At 44.1% G+C, this 23,224-nt stretch overlaps 1 protein-coding gene across 2 annotated transcripts in view; it reads left to right on the top strand.

Annotated features, from left to right (window-relative positions):
* Nucleotides 1–23,224, top strand: part of LOC138259619 (potassium channel subfamily K member 16-like) — a 157,397-nt gene that overhangs the window by 47,855 nt on the left and 86,318 nt on the right. For both annotated transcript variants that reach the window (XM_069207466.1, XM_069207467.1), the window contains exon 2: nucleotides 4,299–4,419. In XM_069207466.1, the coding sequence (XP_069063567.1) occupies nucleotides 4,299–4,419 (121 nt within the window). The remainder of the gene's footprint in view (nucleotides 1–4,298; nucleotides 4,420–23,224) is intronic.

Raw genomic sequence — 23,224 nt, 5'->3', positions numbered from 1 at the left:
TACACTTGGGGCAATGATCTGGCACAGCTGGGTTGGAAAGACCTCTAACAGGACATTCTACTAGGGCTTACTGAGACAGCAAGGGCAATAGGCAGCACCACATTACTTTGGTCAGAGATGATCCCCAGGATCAAGTGGCATGGCATGTAAAGGAGCAGTCGACAATTCCAGACAAACGTTGAATAATAGTGGCCAAGTTCTGCAAGGCAAATGGCCAAGTTCTGCAAGGCAAATGGCATGGCAAGTATCAGGCATGGTTTGATACACCCGCGCCGTCCAGAAAAGTACACCCCAGACAGGGTACACTTGTCAGAAGACGGAATGGCAGTTGTAAGACCTGACAGCTCTAGGGTGGTCACCTCTGACTTTTTGCCTGCCTCCCTCCACTTTTCTAACACTGTTTCTGCTGGTGTTAGGACTCTGCGCACTTTACCACTGCTAACCAGTGCAAAAGTGCATATGCTCTCTTCCTTAAACATGGTAACATTGGTTCATCCTTAATTGGCATATTTGATTTACTTATAAGCCCCTAGTAAAGTGAACTACATGTGCCCAGGGCCTGTAAATTAAATGCAACTAGTGGGCCTGTAGCACTGATTGTGCCACCCACATAAGTAGCCCCTTTACCATGCCTCAAGGCATATGTGTGCAGTTTCATTGCCAATTCGACTTGGCATCTAAAAGTACTTGCCAAGCATTAAACTCCCCTTTTTCTACATTTAAGTCACCCCTAAGGTAGTCCCTAGGTAGCCCATATGGCAGGGTACTATGTCGGTAAAAGGCAGGCCATGTATATATGTGTTATATATGTCCTGGTGGCAAAAACTCCTAAATGTATTTTGCACTACTGCAAGGCCTGCTCCTTTCATTGGGCATGCCCTTATATATTTTATGAGTGCTAGATTCTGATCTGAAAGGGGTCACCAGGTCATATTTAGTATGGCCAGAATGGTAATAGAAAATCCTGCTTATTGGTGAGGTTGGATTTTATGGTACTATTTTAGAAATGCCACTTTTAGAAAGTGAGCATGTTGCTGTACTTAAAACCATCTGTGCCTTACAGCCTGTCTCCAATCAACATCTGGCCTAGGCTGGTTGACAGCTCCCTCGTGCATTTCACCCAGACAACCACAATCACAGGACACTCACATCTGCATCTGCAGTCACATCTGCATTCATCTACATACTGAATGGGCCTTCTTGGGCTGGAAGTGTAGAGGACATGACACTTAGATTTCAAAGGCTAGTGGCCTGCCCTCACACAAAGGGCTGATAACCCCCAACGGGACCATAGCAGACAGGACTGGGCTGAAAGGGAAACTTGTGCACTTCAAAACCACTTTTTGGAGTCTCCCCACTTCAAAGGCATTTTTGAGTGTATAAACTGGGTATCTGACCCCACCAACTCAGACACTTCTAGACCTGCACCTGAACTCTGTCAGAAGTCCTGCCTGGATGCCCAAAAGACTCTCTGGACTGCTTTGCTGAGAAGGCATGCTGCCCTGCTGTTGCCTTGTTGCCCTACTGGCCTCTGACTGTGCTGGAAGGGCTCTGCCTTCCCCCAAAAGTGCTCTGTAAGGGCTTGGATTTAGCTTGCCTCCTTTTTCTGAAGTCTCAGGGACAGCAAAGACTTCAACTACTAGCTTTTTGCTAGTTCCCGACTCCAGAGACTCCGGAACTACTTCAGCAACATTAGCAATGCCACAGCCTGCTCCTGCTCTGTGGACCTCACTGCATGCAATGACTGCGGCCTGCAAAGCAAAACCGACATTGCTGCAACTCCGCTGATGTCACTCAGACTTATCGCGACACTGCAAAGTCGACACATCATGTCCGGATGGACCGGAACTAGCGACCCCGCTGGGTCACAAGGAATTGATGCATCGTGGACAACGCCACATTATCTACCCCACATACGGAGGGAATTGACACCTCACCTTAACCTCCTTCGCAAAGCAGAACCAATGCCTTTTCTTCGTAAGCTGTAAGGGACTGGCGCTGCACCGACTCCAGCTATGCCTCTTTCCGACTCCATGCAATGTCCTTGTTCTTTGTTTTCAAAAGGTACTGTAGCTGGGGGGTCCGTGTGACTCCGTGACCGGCACTGGTGGTGTCGGATTATTGGGAACGACTCTGTCAACTATGATAGCCCCAGTAAGAGCTATTGTGTTTCTAGGAGGTTTCGTTGAATTTAATCTTTAAAAATTCATACCTTTGCTTGTGTTCATTGGATTTTCCTTGTTTCAACAGTATTTTGTTCAGATAAATATTCTCTATTTTCTCTAAACCCGTGTGGTTTCTTTTTGTGGTGTTTTCACTGTGTTATGGTATAAAGTCTGTACAAATACTTTACTTAGTTAAGCCTGACTGCTCACTGCCCAGGTACCAGAGGGTGGGCGCAGGATAATTTGGATTGTTTCGTGACTTACCCTGACTAGGACTGTGGTGCCTACTTAGACAAGGGTGTATACCTCTTCCAACTAGAGACTCCATTTCTAACAGCAGTGTTTTGGGCAAATCTATGGGCAGCCATAGCAATGGCAAGCTGCTTATAAAAGTTTTTAAAAAGATTGGGGAGCCGCTGGGAGACATGAGTCTCCCAGCCAGTGTGGTGGTTGAGAAGGAGACATCTGTTGCTTAAGGTAGCTCACTGACAAGGCGGGGTGCCAAGAAAACAGCCACTCACCTGGAGATGTCTAATAGCAGTTTGAGCCACCCCAATAGGGGGTAGTACCCGGGCACTAAACACACAGACAAGGTAGCGAGCTAAGCCTAAACACCAAACAGAAGCTAACCCCCACATAAAAAATGGCAGATGATTTAAGGTCCTCCCACAGTGACTGATGGTGGCTCTGTGATTTATGATATTGCCTGATGATTTATGATCCGCCTGTCTTAATGTCTTATGACACTGTAGCTTGATTTATGACCTGTAAGGAGGATGATTTATGAACCAGTAGTTGAATTGTGATCATGCATGCAGAAATAAAATGTGGCCATGTTTTTTCCACAAAATACCATGTTTCAAGAGTATATGTGCTGAAAGCTATTGAAGGTCTGGAGTGGCTGGTGTGCAGGGGTTATGGCAAAGGTTTCCCCCGAAGGGGACCTTGAGGGCGGTGCCTTAATGTCCCTGGGGACCTGCAAGGACCAGTTTAACCGGTTTTGTGGCCACCCAGGTGGACTCATCAAAGGGGGTCTATCCCTTCCACACCCCCTCCCCAACAAGAGCAGCGCGTGCGCCAAGGTTGGCATGAAGGGAAGGGCCAATGGCGAGAGCAGTTTCACAGTAGTTTTGTAGTCAGCAACATAAGTGCAAGATACGTGGCGATAGGGACCATTTGCATGACCTCTGGCATGCGTGTGTGAACACAGAGCTTCAATCCAGTTAAATGCATCGGTAGAGACCTATACGAAATGGGAAAGAAGACAGGTTAAAAAGGCCTCTCACTTTTTTGTTAATGGTTGTTAACCATGGGCTGCACTGTGGGTTAGTTCAACACGATTTATTGACACTAATCAAAGCAATTGATGTGTACTTGGTCCATGCGCCACAGAATCATAGGGAAGTGACGCTTGGTAATTGCTGCCCAATAAGAAGGCAGCAAAGGATACAGACAATGATGGTGGGTTTCGAGCCCATTATTAGGCACAAGAGTCTCTCAAGTGAGAACGCAAGGGTTAGTGCATGCTCTCGCAGGCTTGACCTAAAAAGTAGTAGCACGTTGCTCCCCTCGGATGCCCCACACTTTGACCACTGTTTATAGGTATGAGATGTGCGGTGAGTTTCTGAAAAAGAGGAGTAACAGCAGACATGACTGACTGAGGGAAATAACCTGACAAATCACAGCGAGTGTCACGCTGGAGCTAAAACACCTCATAGGCTCAAACCGTGGATATGTTATTATAAACACATTCTAGTCAAATGCCATTCCCAAATAAAGCAAGCATTAGCAAAGCCACAAAGTCTGGCTTCAATGTTCTAATGCATTTAAAGTGAATTTGTGTATACTTGGTTGCGAGTCCCTGTGTTACTACATTAAAACGAGGCATATTTGATTTGCCAATGCTTTTTAGTTATGAGAAATGTTATTTTGTTCTTGTTTGTTATCGTGTGCTATGTGTGTGTTTGTGTGTGTGTGTGTATATGTATGTATGTGGGTAAACCTATACATGTCATGTGTGTGTAGGGGTCAATCAACTCCTGACTAAGTGCAGAGCTGTGTGATTCTTTGAATTTGTAATTCGTAATTTGTAATTCGGATGTCTTGATTTAAAACACTTTTTTCAAATTACAGGTAATTGAAGAAGCAGTTAAGCGAGGAATTCACCCCTTAGGGAATAATTCAGGAATAGATCATACCAACTGGGACTTTAGCAGTTCCTTCTTCTTTGTGGGAACAGTGGTAACAACTATAGGTGAGTATCTATTTGGCAATGGATTATTTTTCTACTTTGCATAACAACATTCTGTCCAGTTGATTTGACTTGTCGTGGACCAACACTAAATTGATCCATATGAAAACAACATTCATAAATCAAATTATAAGAGTTGTGTAGAAGCACAAACAGACATTCTCAGGTTTCCTCAGACAAGGGGTTCCCAATCTTTTGACTTCTATGTACCCCCACTTTATCTTTACAGGAACCCAGGGTCTCCCACTGTATAATTATTGGAAGCCGGAGACCCCAGCCTAAACATGGTTGATGATTTGAAATGCAAGACAATACACAAAAAATACAGAAACAAGCGTTCATCAAACACATACACAAATGATAACACATTTTATTTAATTTGCAGACAAATATAAATACAAAAAATAAAATGTAATTTTAATAGTGAGGTGGAGCTTTGCTAAATTAATTTGAAACCACACATTGGCCATACTATATTCTGTTTGATGCACTTGCACTGTTCCCATGAATCAATCTGAAGATAATTTTTAGCCTCCAATTTCACATTCCTTGACATTTACATTACGTTTAAAAAATTTAATTACTACATTTAGCCACTTTGTTTATATACACTTTATTAATTTGTTAATATTACTTATTTTCTAAGCAATTGCGGACCCACTGAGGAGGCTTTGCGGACCCCCGGGGTTTCTAGACCACAGGTTGGAAACCACTGCCTTGGGCTATTCTGCAGATTGATTGTTTTGTTCTGATTCCCAGGCTTACTGGAAATAGTCGAATTGATCATGCATCAAGACAGTTAGAAGCACACACCAACCGTCAAGGATGCACTACGTTTCACCAAATGAGGATTAAAAAATAAAAAAAGATGAGCGAAAAGCTGGAGTAGCTGGAAATGTTGAAATATGACTGGAAGTAAAAAGTATCCTCTATGTGGTATGGTAGAAAAATAGCGCATGGTGACAGGTCAGGAGACCCCCCAACTTTCTTCATTGTGCATATTCTGAACCTGTGCTCTCTGGCAAGGGCTGAGTTTCATCTCAAAATCACAGAGGTCAGGTATTTTGAATACCACGCAAGTAGGGCTCCAAAGGAATCTCAAAGTCTTCAAAACATATTGGGGTATATTTTTGAGACACTTGCGCCACTGGAGTGTCACTTTTCTTTGATGCTGAGGTGGCTCAAGTCTCTCAACCATATCTATGAGGCCACGCAAAGCCACCTTGCATGGCATTGTATGGCCTTAAACATAAGGAGTAAGACAAAGTGTTACCTTACTCTGTGCCAAGGAGGCATTCCATGGGCATTGAGATGGGGTTTCCCAGGCAACACCTATGGAATTTGACGAAGCCCATATTTAAAAAATCATGGAAACCCGAGGCAATGCCAAAACCTTACACCTCCCTATAGCAGGTGTAACAAGGAGAACTATTTTAATTTCTCCTCGTATTTTCCTCTACAGCACAAATAGGAGGAAAACGCCTCTCTGTATTCTTTTTGTGCAGGAAGGCATTCCTTACTGCACAAAAACAATCCTGCATGCAACTCATGCCTTCTTGCACCATGATGCAAGGTTGCCTGCTTTGGCGCTAGGCAGCCAATTGTGCGCCAGCACAGGGGGAAAGGACAGAAATGCACCGTATTCATAAATTCAGTGCATTTCTGCCATTTCACATTGGGTAGGGCAGTGCAGAATGAAGTCCTGCCGCACTGCCCTAATTCCCCTTAAATATTGTGTTTTATAGTATTTAAATTGTTCAACAATATTGGGGAAACAAAAATGTTGATAATAGAGGATGGATGTAAACCTTTTATTTAGTCGATTGGGAAGATGACGTGGAAGAAACTCCCTACTAAGGGTTCTCAGCTATAATTTTCAATAAGAAATTATATTGAAAAATGTACATAAATGCTTTGAAAACTCAGGTGCTGACAACAGAAGGGACTTTGGTGGACCTAAGTTACAACCAGAGTTTTGTTATACCAATCTATGGTACCACCACAAATTCTGTGCTTGAGCTCAATGTACAATTTGGATAAGACAGAAGAAAATGCCTACAAAATCTCTCATGCCTCCATTAATGTGCAGTGGTTCAATCTGTTAGAGTAGAAGCCCATTTAACATCCTGGAACAGTATAGAGCTGAATCTTTGCTTATGGTTTTGGCATAAGCGGGTAATAAATCCTAGGTTAAATATGCCATACCACTTTTTTAAGGAAATTTACCAGAATGACCTATGTGGGCAAACCTTCACTGGATTGCAAATTATTTTCATACACTTAACTTTAGGTTTGATGCCCTCTTCTTTTACCAGTGGCATAACTAAGGCCCCCACAGCCCCTTTGGTGTGGGGGACACCGAGCTTCAGGGGGCCCCCTCAGCACAGTACCCTGGTGTGAGAGCTCCTGAGTGAGCCCAGAGAGGGGCCTCCATGTGCCATGCAGGGGCCCCCATCATGTTTTGTTACGCCAATGTCTTACCAAGGAAGGAATTAGAAAATATAAGCATTATGGAATCTTGGGTGAGAGACTTAAGTTATCTGACCACTGGACGCTCTATTGTCTATTTAAGAGACACCTGGAAGGATTCTAATGTGTAAATACACCTATTGAGCTTCCCAATTCCTCCATGCGTAAGTAATGCTTTACTGAAATTCCAAATAGGGTTAAACCTCATTAGGGCACGCAGAAATATAGTGAAAACTATCCAAGCTGGAGACGGGAACTTTAATTGTACGCTAAGAGGTTGTTGCTCCTACATACATATGATAATGGACTGTTTATATTTTATAACGTTAAGGTGTCTATTTTTAAAAACTGTTCCTTTAAAATATGGGCTAGAGGCCAGGCTCGATTCTGTAAATTTTTTATATGCCAGACAATTTTTTGATGTAACGTGTGGTAGGTAGGTTTTTGCCGGCTGTAAAGGCACTGAAATATTTTATGTTATTTTTATATAAATAAATTAGTATTGTTTCGTTTAAGTGACTATGGTGTTAGCCCATTTTTTACTACTATTACTATTTAATTTCATCAATTAGCATGCTAGTAATACGAAATGTTTGAATGAAAGTCAGAATGAAAAGGTTTAGTAGCTACTTTGATAGTGCAGAACTAAAAATATTATTTCTGTATTCCCTTGTTTTATATTTGCCCATATTCATTACCTTGTAGTCTCCAAGAGTTTACTCCAGAAAAGGTTTGAGTTATCAAATGGTTAATTACTCCATCTAACATGCTCCCTATTAAGGACATGTCTTTGATCAACACTATATAAACTTAATAAGTGGAAACAGGGCAAATAATCACTTTGAGAAATGGACTGCAACGATTATATATATAGAAATATATATATATGTACATATAGTTATCGTTAGCACCTATTTTCTATAGAAAAAGTGTTTATCTTTATCTTTGGTGCCGGTTGACGAATCTTCACAAAATTGTCCCCACCAATTCACACACTTGTTAGCTGCTGTCTGAATAGTTTCGGGGACGGGTCCATCAAGCAGGGGCGAGAAAACGGAGGGGGGGGGGGCAAAACGCTTTTTCTCGATTAATTTTTCCTTAGGAATTTTGAACAGTGATAGTGCCCGAACCACTGGACGGAATTACACCAAATTTGGCAGAAAGCAAGGCCCTGGTCCAGAAAGGGACCTTTTCTTGGAATTAGGTGGAAAACAAACTTGTAATATAGGGAAGCAGATCCATTGCGACTCCTACTCAGAGTGTCGTGACTCTGCATGCCAGAAGCAGCAGTGTGACTGGCTGGCGCAACCTGTGCAGAAAGTTGCGGCTGCCATTTTATTAACAGGGCAATGGTCCCAGGGAATGAAATTTGAGTCAGAAAACAAGAGAAGTGGTCAGGGCAAAGGTACTCTGACACCTTGGGGATTATTCATGGGTATCTGAGGGACGCTGTATTACTTCTAAAATGTTACTTCTAAAATGTTACAAACCCTTACCATTTTTTTGGCCACAAGTGTAGAGTCACAACTCCATTGGGGTGCTCAGCGCTGTCCTAGTGTAATGTCGTGGCAGAGTTGTGAACCCTGACGATAAAAAAAAAATATATATATATATTCACACACTCATTCATACACTAATACAAACACTGTCAGGCCCACTCAAGCAATCAAACACCCGCTCACAGACTCAGACACTTTTACACCCACTCAAAGACCAACCCAGTCACTCATACACCCACTCACAGACCCAGTGACACACTCATGCTCCCACTCACAGACCTAGTGACCCTCATACACCCACTCAAATACCCAGTCAGATTTTACATTAAAATAAAATATAGAAATTCACTGAAAAATCCAAAGGTTATAGTTAGGAAATAGAATTTTAAGGATGTATGTCGGAATGACGCCTGCCGGAACAACGAATGCCTGAACAACGAGGTCGGAACAACAACCTCGTTGTTACCTCTAATGCCTTTACTACGAATGCCTAAACAACGATTTTTCGTTGTAAAGGAATTCCTGGTAAAGACATTAGTGATAGGCATCCATTGTTCCTGCATGCGTCCCCACTGTCCCCCCACCCCACCCCTAAAAATTATCCCGACCCCCCAGCCCCTCTAAAACCACCCCCACCCTTGCCCCTAAAACTACCCTGCCCCCGCCCCACCCCTAAAACTGGCCCCCACCCTACCCCCAAAACCTAAAACAACCCCAACCCCCACCCCATCCCTGAAACCTAAAGTACCCTCACCACTAAAGCTACTCCGAGCCCCCCACCTTGCCCCTAAACCTAAACCCCCCAATACCCCACCCCGCCCCTAAAATTACCCGACCCCCAACCCACCCCTTAAACCTAAAACCCCAACCCCCACCCCGCCCCTAAAACTGACCCCAACCCTACCGCCAAAACCTAAAACAACTCCAACCCCCACCCCATCTCCGAAACCTAATGTACCCCAACCCCCACCACTAAAATTACTCCGAGCCCCCCACCCTGCCCCTAAACCTAAAACCCCCCACGCCCCCACCCCGCCCCTAAAATTACCCAACCCCGCCCCTAAACCAGAAAATACCCCGACCCCCCACCCCAAAAACTGAAACCCCGACCCCCTGCCCCTGCCCCGCCCCTAAACCAGAAAATAGCCGACCCCCCCACCCTGCCCCAAAAACTAAAACCCCAACCCCCCACCCCCGCCCCTGGCCCTAAACCAGAAAATACCCCGACCCGCCACCCCGGCCCTAAACCTAAAACCCCCACCCCCCTACCCCCACCCCCAGCCCTAAACCAGAAAATACTCGGCCCAAAATCTAAAACCCCGACTACCCACCCCCCGTCCCCGGCCCTAAACCAGAAAATACCCCTACCCCCCACCCCCGGCTCTAAACCTAAAACCCCGATCCCCCACCCCCGCCCCTGGCCCTAAACCATAAAATACCCCGACCCCCCACCCCGGCCCTAAACCTAAAACTCCGACGCTCCACCCCCACCCCCGCCCCGGCCCTAAACCAGAAAATACCCTGACCCTCCCCACCCCCGGCCTTAACACTAAAACCCCGACCCCCCCATCCCCGCCCCACTTACCTGAGTCGTCGCCTCGTCACGTCATCCTCCTCAGCCGACTCCCTTGTCTGTGCCTTAACCACGCATGTGCGTTGTTCAGCACATGCTTGGTTAAGGCACAAAACAACGAAGTCGTGGTTAAGGAAAGCGTTGTTCTGCTTTCGTTAACCAGGACTTTGTTGTTTAGGAGTCGACGTTGACGGCATTTCCCGAATTTTTTAAAACATAGAAATTCATTTAAAAAAACAGAGGTTACAAGGACGTTATAGTTAGGCACGCATAAAATCATAGAAATTCACCTGTTATAGTTAGAGTTATCTCAAGTAACTATAGCTTGTGCCCTAAGGTGACTATAACTTGTGCCCTCGCCATACACTACTAATTACCACACAAATTACAGCACTCATGACAACTTCGATAACATAATTGATAATATCAATGTAATATTTGCAGTAACAGTGTTGATGAAAAAACTGTGCATGATTGGGCACAAGTTATAGTTACCTGAGGGCATGGGGTCGCAAATCCATAGGCACAAAGTTTTTAAGAAAACAATTGCGGTCTCCCACGCCTCTTTTAATAAAGCCCCGCGAGGGCCAATTCCCGGGGGCATATAAAAATGCCCTAGAGGGGGGGGGGCGCGTGGGGCTTTCCTCCTAGGGCATTTTTATGTCTCAGGGGCCACCACTTCCCCAGGGCTCATAAATATAATGATGTGTGGACCTGGGGACTACCACTGCCACAGGGCAAATTATTGAATTAATGTGTGGGTGCCCATGTGCCCCCTTGAGCCCTTGGGACCACCACCTTCCTGGGGCAATTCATTTCACATTAAGGGGGAACTTCACATCCCTCGCAGCACTGGGGACCACCACCACCTCCCGGGGGCAAATCATTAAATGTATGCAGGGCCCATTTGCCCCCCCCTACAAACCCAGGGATTGCCACCTCCCCTGGGCTTGAAAGAAATAGTAGGGGGTGCCACGCAGCACCCCGCAGCCCAGAGACGACCACCTCCATGGCACTGTTTCTTTTAAATACCAGGGACCGCCACCTCCCTGGGAGAAAGTTTAAGGTTTAAGGTTGGAGGGGACCGCCACCCCCTAGATGCAGCTCCTGCTAGGTCCAGGGGGGCCCACCCCCGGGAAATAGCTGTTTGCTCTGACTTGGCGGGAGCTTTGACAGCTCCCACCAAGTCAGAGCAAACACTCCAGTTTCAGCAAGTGAGAGCTGGTTGAGACTGCGGGGGCCTTGAGGCTCCCCCGTGGTCTCCATCGATGGTGACTGGGTGCCCTGGAAGGTACCCAGGAGAGATGGATGGGCACCGGGGGATGGGGTCCCCAGGGCCAAAATAGTCCCAGGGAGGGTGGACCCTCCTCCATTTATTAATGACCATTCCTGGGGGATGGGGTCCCCGGGGCCAAGATCGGCCTAGGGAGGAAGCCAAGCAGCCCCCTACATTAACTTGTAGTGGGTCCCAGGGGAAGGGGTCCCCAGGACCGAGATCCATCGGGGGGTACGGCTCCCTCACTCACACTGGTCATTATCCCTACGAGGTAGCAAATACTAACAAGTAGAAAGTGCTCCAGTTGGATAGACAATTTGTGCAAAACTGTGGACTCTTGTTGGATAAACAAGCAGATAAGCTTCCATTGTCGCTATGATGCTCATTTCACAGAAATGAAACCTCAACAGGAAGCACTTACAAATATAATTGTAGCAGGTGCCCAAAGTAAAGCTCCACCTCTGGAAAGAATAAATGATCCTAACTCCTGGGCTTGGCATAGGCAAAGCAAGTGTGTTTACTCCTTGATTTCATATTGAGAACCATCTAAAATCCTTTGCGGAGGTGAATGCATCTTTCATCTATTGGTGCGCAATCAGACAATCTCACACCATGACAGACACTCCCTCAGTCACTTTCACGCCCAGAGACTTCTTCTCACACCTAATCTTACAACCAGAGAGACAGGTCCTGTGGTCAACCCTCGCCTCCGGCTGTGCGCGGATCGGGTTTAGGTAGTTATAGGGGGGTGGCTGCAGGGACTGGAGCAGGCAGGCCATGTGCGGCGGTGGTTGGATTAATGTATAGTAATGAAATTACTTTACGTTAAAAAAATCATAGAAATTCACTGAAAAAAACAAAGGTCACAAGGACGTTATAGTTAGAAATATTTGTTCTTTTTTAAAATAGACATTCACTTAAAAAACCAAAGGCATGAGTTATAGTTACCTTAGGCTGCAAAGTATAGTGATTCGAATAACTCTAACTATAACTGCTGAATGAATTATAACATCCCTGTAACCTTTATTTTTTAAGTAAATGTGTATATATACATTTATAGATACATATGAAGTATGAGGAAGCATCTTCACCAATAAGGAAGAAACAGCATCCCCCAGCACTTGCTTTGCAAAATTGATTTATTTGCAGCTAACCCATTAACACATTTTGGTTCCGGATGGACGGTGGTCACGATCACGGATGTCATTTTTCCCTGAATATTTATGCATGACATGCATCTTCACAATAAACAATAGACACCATATTTTCTCAAAATAGTGGAGGTCGTGGAGGCCAGCTTGTAACACATAATAAAGTGCTGTACCTGGCAATATATAGTGCAAATTTCTATTTCATATGTATTCAGAAAGATTGTGCATTTATTATATTGACAATAGAAACAAGTTTATGCAAGAATAAAGATAATTTTGTTTTTGCTATCATAGAAAAAACGTTTTTTTGCAATATTGTCTCAATGTACTACGACAATTAACCCAAATCGGTTGTGTCACATTTATACAATAAAATGTAACCAATCTTAATTACTCATTAATACATGTTATGTATCATCCCCACCATGTATGTTATAACAGTTGCTTAAAAAAATATAAAATCAAAATAATGCATAATTATCTCAACATATTATATCCATAGAGTCCAAGTGAGCAATGTCACACTTCTACAATGCCATATAAAATACAATGTACAGTGTAGGAATACTACCTGCTGTACTATGTTGCCTTAATGCAATGCACAAATTCAACCCCAATAGGCTATTTTCTCACTGCAAAAAATTCAAAATTCTGCCTAAATTATTTAGTATATAAAAGAAAATGTTATCAAAGACAGCAAATGTCACCCAAAAGACCCTTACTATTCTTGTTACTGACTGCCACATTTTATCTTCCTATGTTTGGTTCTCGAATAAAAAAAAATTAAAACAACAGGTCACTAAAAGGTATATACAAAATCAGAAACCATTGTCCTATAGTAGCAAGAGAGAATTTCTAAATGCATACATGCAGCTCAGCATTCACATTTAAACCCCTTGGTTCTAATGATTCCAACCTTAATATGTATCTTGCTTCTAATCTATGGAGGTTTTTCTCTTTATTTCCTGCTCTGGGGGTTTTGGAACATCATCAATCACTGAGTAAATCAGTGTAACCCTGGTGTACCTGCCAGAGGTGTCTTGCTAAGGGGTAACTGTAATTTTTGATTTTAATGACTTGTAAATGTTGTAATATTCTACTGTGTGCCTGTGGTATCATTCTTCCTACATACATTTTATCCCGAAGCATTTTAGCATGTACATAACATATTCACTTTTGCACGTTAGGTGTTTGTTAATCTTTAATTCTTAGCCAAATGGTGTGTGTACAGTAGTGCTAGTATCTCTGTGTTCGCAAGCTTTACACTTGTTACATTTTGAAATCCTCTACTGGGTTTCAACCAAGATGTCCTCCAACTCCTGATACCATTTTTAACCAATCTATCTCTAAGTGACCCTGCTTTTCGATAAGTAATGAGAGATTTGTTGGAAATACTGTTAGTTATTACTGAATCGCTTTTGAATAAACGCTGGTGTCTTAACATTGATATTTCCTAATGATTGGTGGTCAGTATTACATGCTGGAATGAATCTCAGCACACTTTCATTTTTTCTGGGTGGCTTCACAGTGTGTTTACTGAATAATACTGTATCATGTGTTAGTTTGCTAACTCTTTGGTGGGCTGTTTCTAGTATGTCATTGCTATATCCCCTTTGTTTGAACCTATGACTCATATCATCACTAATAGCTGTGAAACCTTTGGCAGTTTTACAGATACACCTCACTCTTAAATATTTGCCATGTGGCATGCTGTTTTTCAGACTATCAGGGTGGCAACTAAATGTGTGGAGAATATTATTTCCTGCTGTGGATTTTCTATGTACATTTGTTGTGATTTTCCACTTTTAATGACACATCCATAAATTCACAGTATAGCATTAAGTTTACAATAAAGTTTTGCACTTGTACTTGATCCCCTTTGCAAATTAGAAATAAATCGTCGATTAACCGCACTAACAACCGCACCAAGAAGATTATGTGCAAGGTCCAGGATTTGTATTTTTCGCCATTCTGTTCTGCTGCTCGAAATGCTTCCATCAATGAAATATATGTTCTTAGCAAGACAATATTCTATCATTGCAAACAGCATTTCATTGTGATTGTTAGTACCTTATGGGTCAATCCCTTAGGAAGTGTTTCACTGCGCATGGACTATCAGCATGGACTACTCTTTTATAAAGGGATGTGACATCAAGTGTCACTAGTAGCATGTCTTCTTCCCAATTAATGTAAAAATCCTTTCAATTAAATCTGTTGAATCGTTCAGGTGCAAAGGTAAACTCTCTACCAAGGGTCTCAAATAAAAGTCAACATATTTGCAAGTGTTTTCTAGTAAACTATCCTGGGCTGATATGGTAGGTCTACCCAGAGGTGTGGTAGGATTTTTGCGAATCGTTGGTATAACATTAAAAAATAAGTAGTGTGAGGAAATCATTCCTGAGAAATTTCTATACATCATTGTTCTTTTTTATGCCAACCCCTGAGTTTGGAGTGATAGTCTGCTTTGATATTGGTGTAAATAGTCATATTGAGCCTGTTATAGAATATGGGAACTTTAAGATGGCGGTAAGCATGAGCTTCTTAATTTCCCTCTCTCAGGTTTTATTCCCTCTATGGATTCTTTTTTTGTCCCTGAATGCGCTTGAGGGCATAATTCACTGCTTCAGAAAAAAGAGAGTTGTGTTATCTCAAGTTATTGGTGGGATAAAGGAGGATTTCGCTTTGAAATGTGATTCATCCCAGCTGATTTGTTAATACCCATCTGTTCTTGTAATTCAATAGTCACACCTTTAGATTCAACAGATTCTGCATTCTACACACATATCAAAAAATGAAAACTCGTGCCTTAAAGTAACTGTAACTCACACCCTTGCCATCAATCCGTATTACAGCATGGTTTACATCACTCATGACATCTTCCATGACATCATTGATAATATCACTACAACATTAACAGTGAAATTATTGGTGAGAAAACTGTGCATGGATGTAGCACGAGTTATAGTTACCTTTTTTTTTGAAGGTTTAGGGGTGAGTAGGGATATATGGCAGAAAGGGTGTATTTTTAGGGTTTAAGGGTGGGTAAGGATACTGGGTTGCTACATCATTTTCCCTGTTTAGGGATAGGGGTAGATAGGTGTAAGGAGCTATAGGGTGGTATGGCTAGTTTTAGGGTTTAGGGGCGGGTAGGGGTAAAGGGTGGTAAGGGTATTTTGGGGGTTTCTGGGTGGATAGGGGCATTTAGTGATAAGGGTGATCAATAAAGGGGGTGTTTTGGGATGGTGTACCCCAATAGAAATCAAATCATTTTTTTAATTTGCTGGGTTTTATGAAGTCTCCCCCAAAAAAGGAAATCAAAACTTGCATGGTAAAGGCATATGTGTGGAAAAGGCATGCATTTTAAAAAACGGGTGGTAAAGGCATGAGTTGTAAATCGATTTGCATATGATTTGGTCTATGCTGAGTTGGCAAGAGGGGCAAAAGAATGATAGGTTGGAAGGCACCCCTAACGATTGCCAATGGTCAGACTACTTTGCAAGTATTAATCCCATCATCTTTTGTGTGCTTGATGTAATGTCTTGAATGGCAGGATTTTACCCAGAAGGGGTCCTGTGCTCCTGTCCCACTGGAACCGAGCTACATCCGACTGATGAGACCCAATGAGGGCAAAACCAGGCTGAGGTTGCTTTAGTGTCAAATGACTCAAGGAGTTAAGCCTTCACTGCTTACATTTTCAGATATGTGAAGAAAAGGCTGGGTCCGCTGCCATTTACTTACCTGAAAAGAGGCCTAACAATCATGCGTTGTGTTGTTCTGACTGCAGAGGAGTCCTAGAAAAAAAAAAAGGAAAAAGATTAGATGAACAGAAAGAGGAGAGGATAGAAGAAGAAAGGAAGGAGAGACTAAAAAAAACATTTTGACAAAAGGGAGGAGAAAGAGGGCCGAGACTCGAAGTTAAAAGGCAACAGAGTAACTGCGAGGGAAGGAGAGCAGGAGGAGATCAGATGCAAAGGAGGAACGTGGAATTGGGAGAGGAGGAACCGGAGCACAGGAGGCGCAGATGGGGAAAGCGATGCAGAGCAAGGAAGAGACTCAGAGCGACGAGGAGACCCGAAGTCAACACAAAACGGGGCTCCCAGAGATGAGTAACAGTCAGGCCTCAGAGAGATGCGGAGCGAGGGTAACAACAACAATAGTTGGTTGGAGGACTGGTGGTTGACACCGACTGAGGTTGACGATCCCGCCACAGCTCAGGAGAGTTATGGCAGCCTTGGTGAGTACCCAGTGGCCAAATAAGAGGGAATCATCTTAAAGATGTACGTACTCTATCTGTTTACCTTATTTTCTGCACTGGTGACACTCTGGGCACAATTTCCACTCTTATATGAGTTAGAACTTCACCGCGGGTGATCTTTATTTTTGGTCACTCGGCTTGGATACTTAACGGGCACCAGGGGGCTCGCGATTGAAAGGGAAGGGAGGAAGGGCTAAGAGGCATTATGGGAGAGTTCCACAAAGTACGCAAGTTAAAGAGTTCAAATCTCCAATAAACCACCACCATTCATAAAAAGAACTGCCTTGTAAGCCTCTCCGCTTATCCCACCACAGATAATCAGCTGGTTATGTGTTTAAATCATTCAGCTTTCTGAAGTCGATAAACTAAATTGTAATAAACTCATTAATGTGAGTGTCTATCCTTTTTACAGCGCACTGAAATGCCAAAGACTGCAGCACTTAGCAGCATTTAAAACACAAGGTATTATTCAGGAACATTGCTGTGGTCAGATGAAACTGTTTTGATGCATTAAAACTATTAAAACTAACATCCTCAAGGTGCGAGCGAGAGTGCTCTTGTCAGTTCCGGACCATCTAAGTTGTGATGCCATATTACTTTCTGTCCTCTGGCCTCAGAGAAGTATGTTATTCTGATATTGAAACCCTTTACCTCAAAATCGTAAACTCCCTCCGAGTGAATGTTAATTTCCATTAGTAAACATGCTTTTCTCCTCTATAGTAAAAACATCTTTGAGGTATGTGAATTCGTCTACCCTTTTCCACTGTGAAAAATACCAGGCAATCCATAACAATGAGCCCAAAAACTGATATACTGCTCACCACATAACACAAAGAAATAAAAATGAATTGGGGCAAGCTTCTCACAATCACTCTGAAGTTGTGGCCATCCGCGCATTAAATGCAAAGGGCCGTCACCAGGACCACGAAACAATGAAATGAATTCGCTTTCTGCAAGGCACCTTCGCTGCTTCAGCTGCTCGCTGCAGCCATCCTCGAAGCAAATGCTGGCTGCTGAAAATCACATTTTCACTGCTCATGATATGCACAGCCTATGAGCGTGAAAAATGACAGAGGGACACCCTCCCAGGCCTCTCAGAGCATAATGCCCAGCTGCTACATAGGTCAAACCCTCCTGGATCTGTGCTCTATCTGATTGTCAAATACTGGGATAGTAGGTGTTCTGCAGCAGATGTCCCTGGGACATGGGACTTATAGCCTCAAGTCTGCACAAACCCACAGAAAATACAAAGGCCAGTCACCTTGTCCTTTTGTGCTTAGCTTAACCTATGCTCCCCAATGTTACTACAAAGGAATCTGTAGCTAACAAACACTGAAATATACTTCCAACATATCCATTTCAAAGTTGAATACTCTGATCAAACTGGTTCCATTGCTTTAAGGTTGAAAAGGAACGACTGCAAGTAATATAAAGTGCTTCAATAGTGTGACGAAAGGTGCAATTGTGTGCTATAAAATTTCCATTTGTCTCCTGCAAAACTTGATAGTCTATGCTGCAATATACTGAAGTAGTGTGACAGGGAATAAATGACTTTAGTCCTACCATTATAGCCTGACTGCTGCCTGTTTAAACCTACAGCCTGACTTGTCAAAATAACCCCTATGCGATGGGAAATACCTTCCTTTTAAATATTAATAAATCACCCTATTTAGACCTTGTAGCTCACAAAGTAGTGTGCATAGTATTTAAAATGGGACATTTAGAAAGTTAATGTCACCATGTTCCTGCAGAAACAAGCAGCTCAAAGCTCTTTTCACTGTGAAAGATCAAATTCAATGATAAAGTTGGAATATAACAAATATTTAGAAAAGGTAGCTTTTAGAAAGTTTCCTTTTCCGCTCCTGAAACGTCTCAAGGGTACCCTGCATTAGCTTTCCAGCAGCTGTTATCCAAGTACTTGACCTTAATGAGGTGTGAAAACTGCTTTCAGTGTAGGAGCAATGGCCTTGGAGGATGGAGGTGTTTTCTTCCCATGGCAGGAAGACCAGTTTGGGTTGGCCCAGGAACTTAGTTAATTTCAAAGGGACCTGTCTTATGCAAATTAAATGTCAGATGGCACTTGGAAAGACTACATCCTTTGTCCCCATAGTCAGGTTTTCACCAAATCCAGTGGGAGAAAAATACCCCTACTACTGATTTTGAGTGACCATGAAGGAGAAGACTGGCCATTACCCTGCGCACACCTCTGGGTGGGCAAAAAGCTTTGCACAAGGTGAGAAGGGTTTCCCCATCTTAGATTTTGGAAATAAGGTGCTCTGTGAGATTGTTTTCAGTAGGGCAGACCGGTGTATGAAGAACAACGCATGGCAGACCCACACATGGCTTAACAACGCGGTCGGAACCATGGCTGCGTCTTTCTACGCATGCCTTTACAAGGAATTTTGTTGTAAAATCATGCTTAGTAAAGGAATATGTGGTAATGCCATGTATGGTTGTGTGATACAAACCCCCTAACCCTCTCGCCCCTGCCCTAAACCCTTGTCTTATCCAGGTGACTGGTTGACACCTGTTCGGTATAAGTCAATAAGGACGCTCAATGAAGGACCACACGCCAATTATGAATACAATTTAGCTTTACTAGAATTTCAGGTAAATGTATGCATTTAGCACATCAATAATGGTAGAATAAAAATAGCAATGAAGAGCATCTATTTATATATGAGTACACTACAAAGAGCGTCTATGTATATATATGAGCAAAGAGTTCATTGACAGACATAAGCTTTGATTAACTGTATTCCAAAATGCGTCACACTACGATGTTCAGGAAGCAAAATATAAACAAGTTGAATACTTCAGATAAGCTTTGATTAACTGCATACCAAAATGCATGTTTCAATTACTGCAGCAAGCTCACACTACGATGTTCAGAAAGCAAAATATAAACAAGCTGAATACTTCAGATTTTAAACACAGTGCAAGTATCATAATCAACCATAATAATAGAGCAGAGAAACAAAGGCCTTTCATCCCTGTGTGGAACTTAACTTAGTCCACGAAATGCTGGGAAGCCCTCTACCGCCCGCTTGGACATCTCTCCCCCTTAAGCGTCACGGTCTATGAACAGCAAACAGGGAGGCAGCGCTCGGCCTGGAGATGGCAGCTTTCACAACCCTATCTGCGAGCTTCAAATCCCTCACCCGCACTTCAGTGCTTAAATAACTCGAAGCTTGGAATCTATCCCTTTCTGGCATTTTCTAGCTATGTTATCAGCACTTGTCTCTTGGCTGCTCTTCCCTTCCCCAGCCATTGTTTTCATTCCATCTTCTCCCTGTACTCTTGTTCTCAAGGTTGAGATGGAGTCTCCTACACAAACAAGCTTGAAAATAACATTGTGAACTTTTCCACGTTGTTCGGGTATCAGCAGGCATCACACTCATCTACACTGCTCAAGCGAATTAACCCTTCGCGTCACAATGTCTTCCGCACCTTTCCCTATACTGATCAACCCTAAAACCTACCCTGTTCCTAAAACTACCCTGACCCCCCGCCCATGCCCTAAACCCTAAAACTTACCCTGCCCTGTCCTAAAAACTACAGTCACTCCCACCCTAAATCCTAAAACCTACCCTGTCCTAAAAACTAAACCACCCTGTCCTAAAAAAGACTCGACCCCTGCCCTAAAACCTACCCAGTCCTGAAAACTAGCCCACCCTGTCCTAAAACCTGCCCCAAACCCCACTCCTGCCCTAAACCCTAAAAGCTACCCTGCCCTGTTCCAAGACCTACCCCTCCCTGTCCTAAAAACTACCCTGACCCCACCCTAAACCCTAAATCCTACCCAGTCCTGAAACTACCCCATCCTGTCCTAAAAACTCCCCGACTCCCCACTCTAAACTCTAAATCCTACCTTGTCCTAAAAACTACCCCACCATGTCCTAAAAACTACCCTGACCCCCCTCCTGCCGTACACCCTAAGACTCACCATGCTCTGTTCTAAAAACCACCCTGACCCCTACCCTAAACCCTAATCCTACCCCAGCCTGTCCTAAAATCTACCCGACCCCCTCACACCCACCCTGAACCCTGAAACCAACCTTGCCTTGTCCTAAAAACTACCCCAATCCCTGCCCTAAACCCTAAAACCTGTCCTGTCCTAAAAAATAACCCACCCTGTCCTAAAAACCACCCGACCCAATGCCCAAAACCCTAAAACCTACACTGCCCTATCCTAACAACTATCCTGACCCCCACCCTAAACGCTAAAAGCTACCCTGTCCTGTCCTAAAACCTACTCCACCCTGTCCTAAAAACTACCCGACTACCCACCCTAAACCCTTAAACCAATCCTGTCCTAAAAACTACCCCACCCTGCCCTGAAAACTGCTTCAAACCCCAGCCCTAAACCCTAAAACCTACCCTGCCCTGTCCTAAAAACTACCCCGACCGCCAACCCTAAACCCTAAAAGCTACCCTGCCCTGTCATAGAAACCACCCAGACTCCGCCCTAAACCTAAAACCTACAGTGTCCTAAAAACTATCCCACCCTGTCCTAAAAGCTTACATGACCCCCGCCCTAAACCCTAAAACCTACCCTTTTCTAAAAACGATCCCACCTTGTCCTAAAAACTAACCGACCCCCCCACACTAAACCCTAAAACCGACCTGTCCTAAAAACGACCCCACCCTGTCTTAAAAACTACCCCCACCCCTCCCTAATGCCTAAACCCTACACTGCCCTATCTGAAAAACCACCCCAAAAACCCGCCCTTAATCCTAAATTACCATACCCTGTCCTAAAAACTATGTCGACCCCATGCCCCCACCCTGAACCCTAAACTCTACCTGCCTTGGCCTAAAAACTACCCCAACCCTGGCCCTGAACCCTAAAACGTACCCTGTTCTAAAAACTACCCCAACCTGTCCTAAAAACTACTCCGACTCTGCCCTGAACCCTAGAACCTACCCCATCCTATCCTAAATACTACTGACCCGACCGCCAAACCATAAAACCTATCCTGTCCCAAACACTACCCCACCCTGTCCCAAAAACTACCCCGACCTCGCTCCCATCCTAAACGCTAAAACCTACCCTGTCCTAAAAACTACCTCACCGTGTCCTAAAAACTACCCGACCCTGCCCTAAACCCTAAAACCTATCCTGTTCTAAAAATGACCTCTCCCTGTCCTAAAAACTACACCGAACCCCTGCCCCGTCCTAAACCCTAAAACCTACCCTGCCCTGTTGTAAAAGCTACTCCGCCCCACCCTAAAGCCTAAAACCTACCCTGCTGTGTCATAAAACTTACCACGCCCTTACAGAAATGTCCCCTGCCCTGTCCGAGAACTTCCCCACCCCCTGCCTTAAACCCTAAAACCTACTCTGTCCTAAACCCTACCCCACCCTGTCCTAAAAACTACCCTGACCCCATGCCCACCCGTTATCCCAAAACCTACTCTGCCCTGTCCTAAAAACTACCCTTACCATCCTGCTCTAAACCTTAAAACTTACCTCACCATGTCCAAAAACTATCCGACCCTCTCCTAAAAACTACCATGTCCCCCACCAGCACTGAACCCTAAAGCCTACCCTGCGCTGTCCTAAAAACTACCCCAATCCTCACTGGAACCCTAAAACCTAACCTGTACTAAGAACACCCACCCTGTCCTAAAAGCTACCACAAACCCCTACTGTAAACCCTAAAACCTACCCTGCCCTGTTCTAAAAACTACCCCTAGCCCCGCCCTAACCGTAAAAGCTACCCTGCCCTGTCCTAAAACATAACCCACCCTGTCCTAAAAACCACCATGACCCCATCCCCACACGAAACCTTTCTCTGATGTAAAAACTACCACACCTTGTCCTAAAAACTACTCCGACCCCCATCCTAAACCCTAAAACCTACCTTTTCCTAAAAACTACCCCACCCTGTCTTAAAAACTACCCCAACCCCTCACCCCACCCTAGACTTCAAAAACGACCCTGCCCTGTCCTAAAAACCACCCTGACTCCCCTAAACCCTGAAATCTACCATACAGTTTCTGAAAAAATGACTCCATTCTTTTCTACAAACTACCCCAACCCCCCCCACCCCTGAACCCTAAAACCTACCCCAGCCTGTCCTAAAAACTACCCTGACATCCTGGCTCAACCCTAAAACCTATCCTGTCCTCAAAACTACTCCGCCCTGTCCCAAAAACTATCCCGACCCCCTGCCCTCAACCATAAAACCTACTCCAACCTAGCCTAAAAACGACCCGCCCCTTCCCTAAACCCTAAAACCTACCCTCTCCTAAAAATTACCCCACTCTGTCCTTAAAACTACCCCAACCCCTGCCCCCACTCTAAACCCTAAAATCTAACCTGCCCTGTCATAAACACTTCCAAACCCCTGCCCTAAACCTTAAAACGTACCCTGTCCTAAAAACTACCCCATCGTGTCCTAAAAACTGTCCCAACCCCCCCACCCTAAATCCTACCTTGCCATGTCCTAAAAACTACCCTGGCTCCCCGCCCTAAACCCTAAAACCTACTCCACTCTGTCCTATCAAGTACCCTATCCCGTCCTAAAAATTACCCCAACCCCCCGCCCTAAACCCTAAAACCCACTCTGTCCTGTCCTA

The sequence above is a fragment of the Pleurodeles waltl genome, chromosome 9 (assembly GCF_031143425.1).
Source record: "Pleurodeles waltl isolate 20211129_DDA chromosome 9, aPleWal1.hap1.20221129, whole genome shotgun sequence".
Taxonomy (NCBI): Eukaryota; Metazoa; Chordata; class Amphibia; order Caudata; family Salamandridae; genus Pleurodeles; species Pleurodeles waltl.
This window is presented reverse-complemented; position numbering and strand designations above follow the sequence as displayed.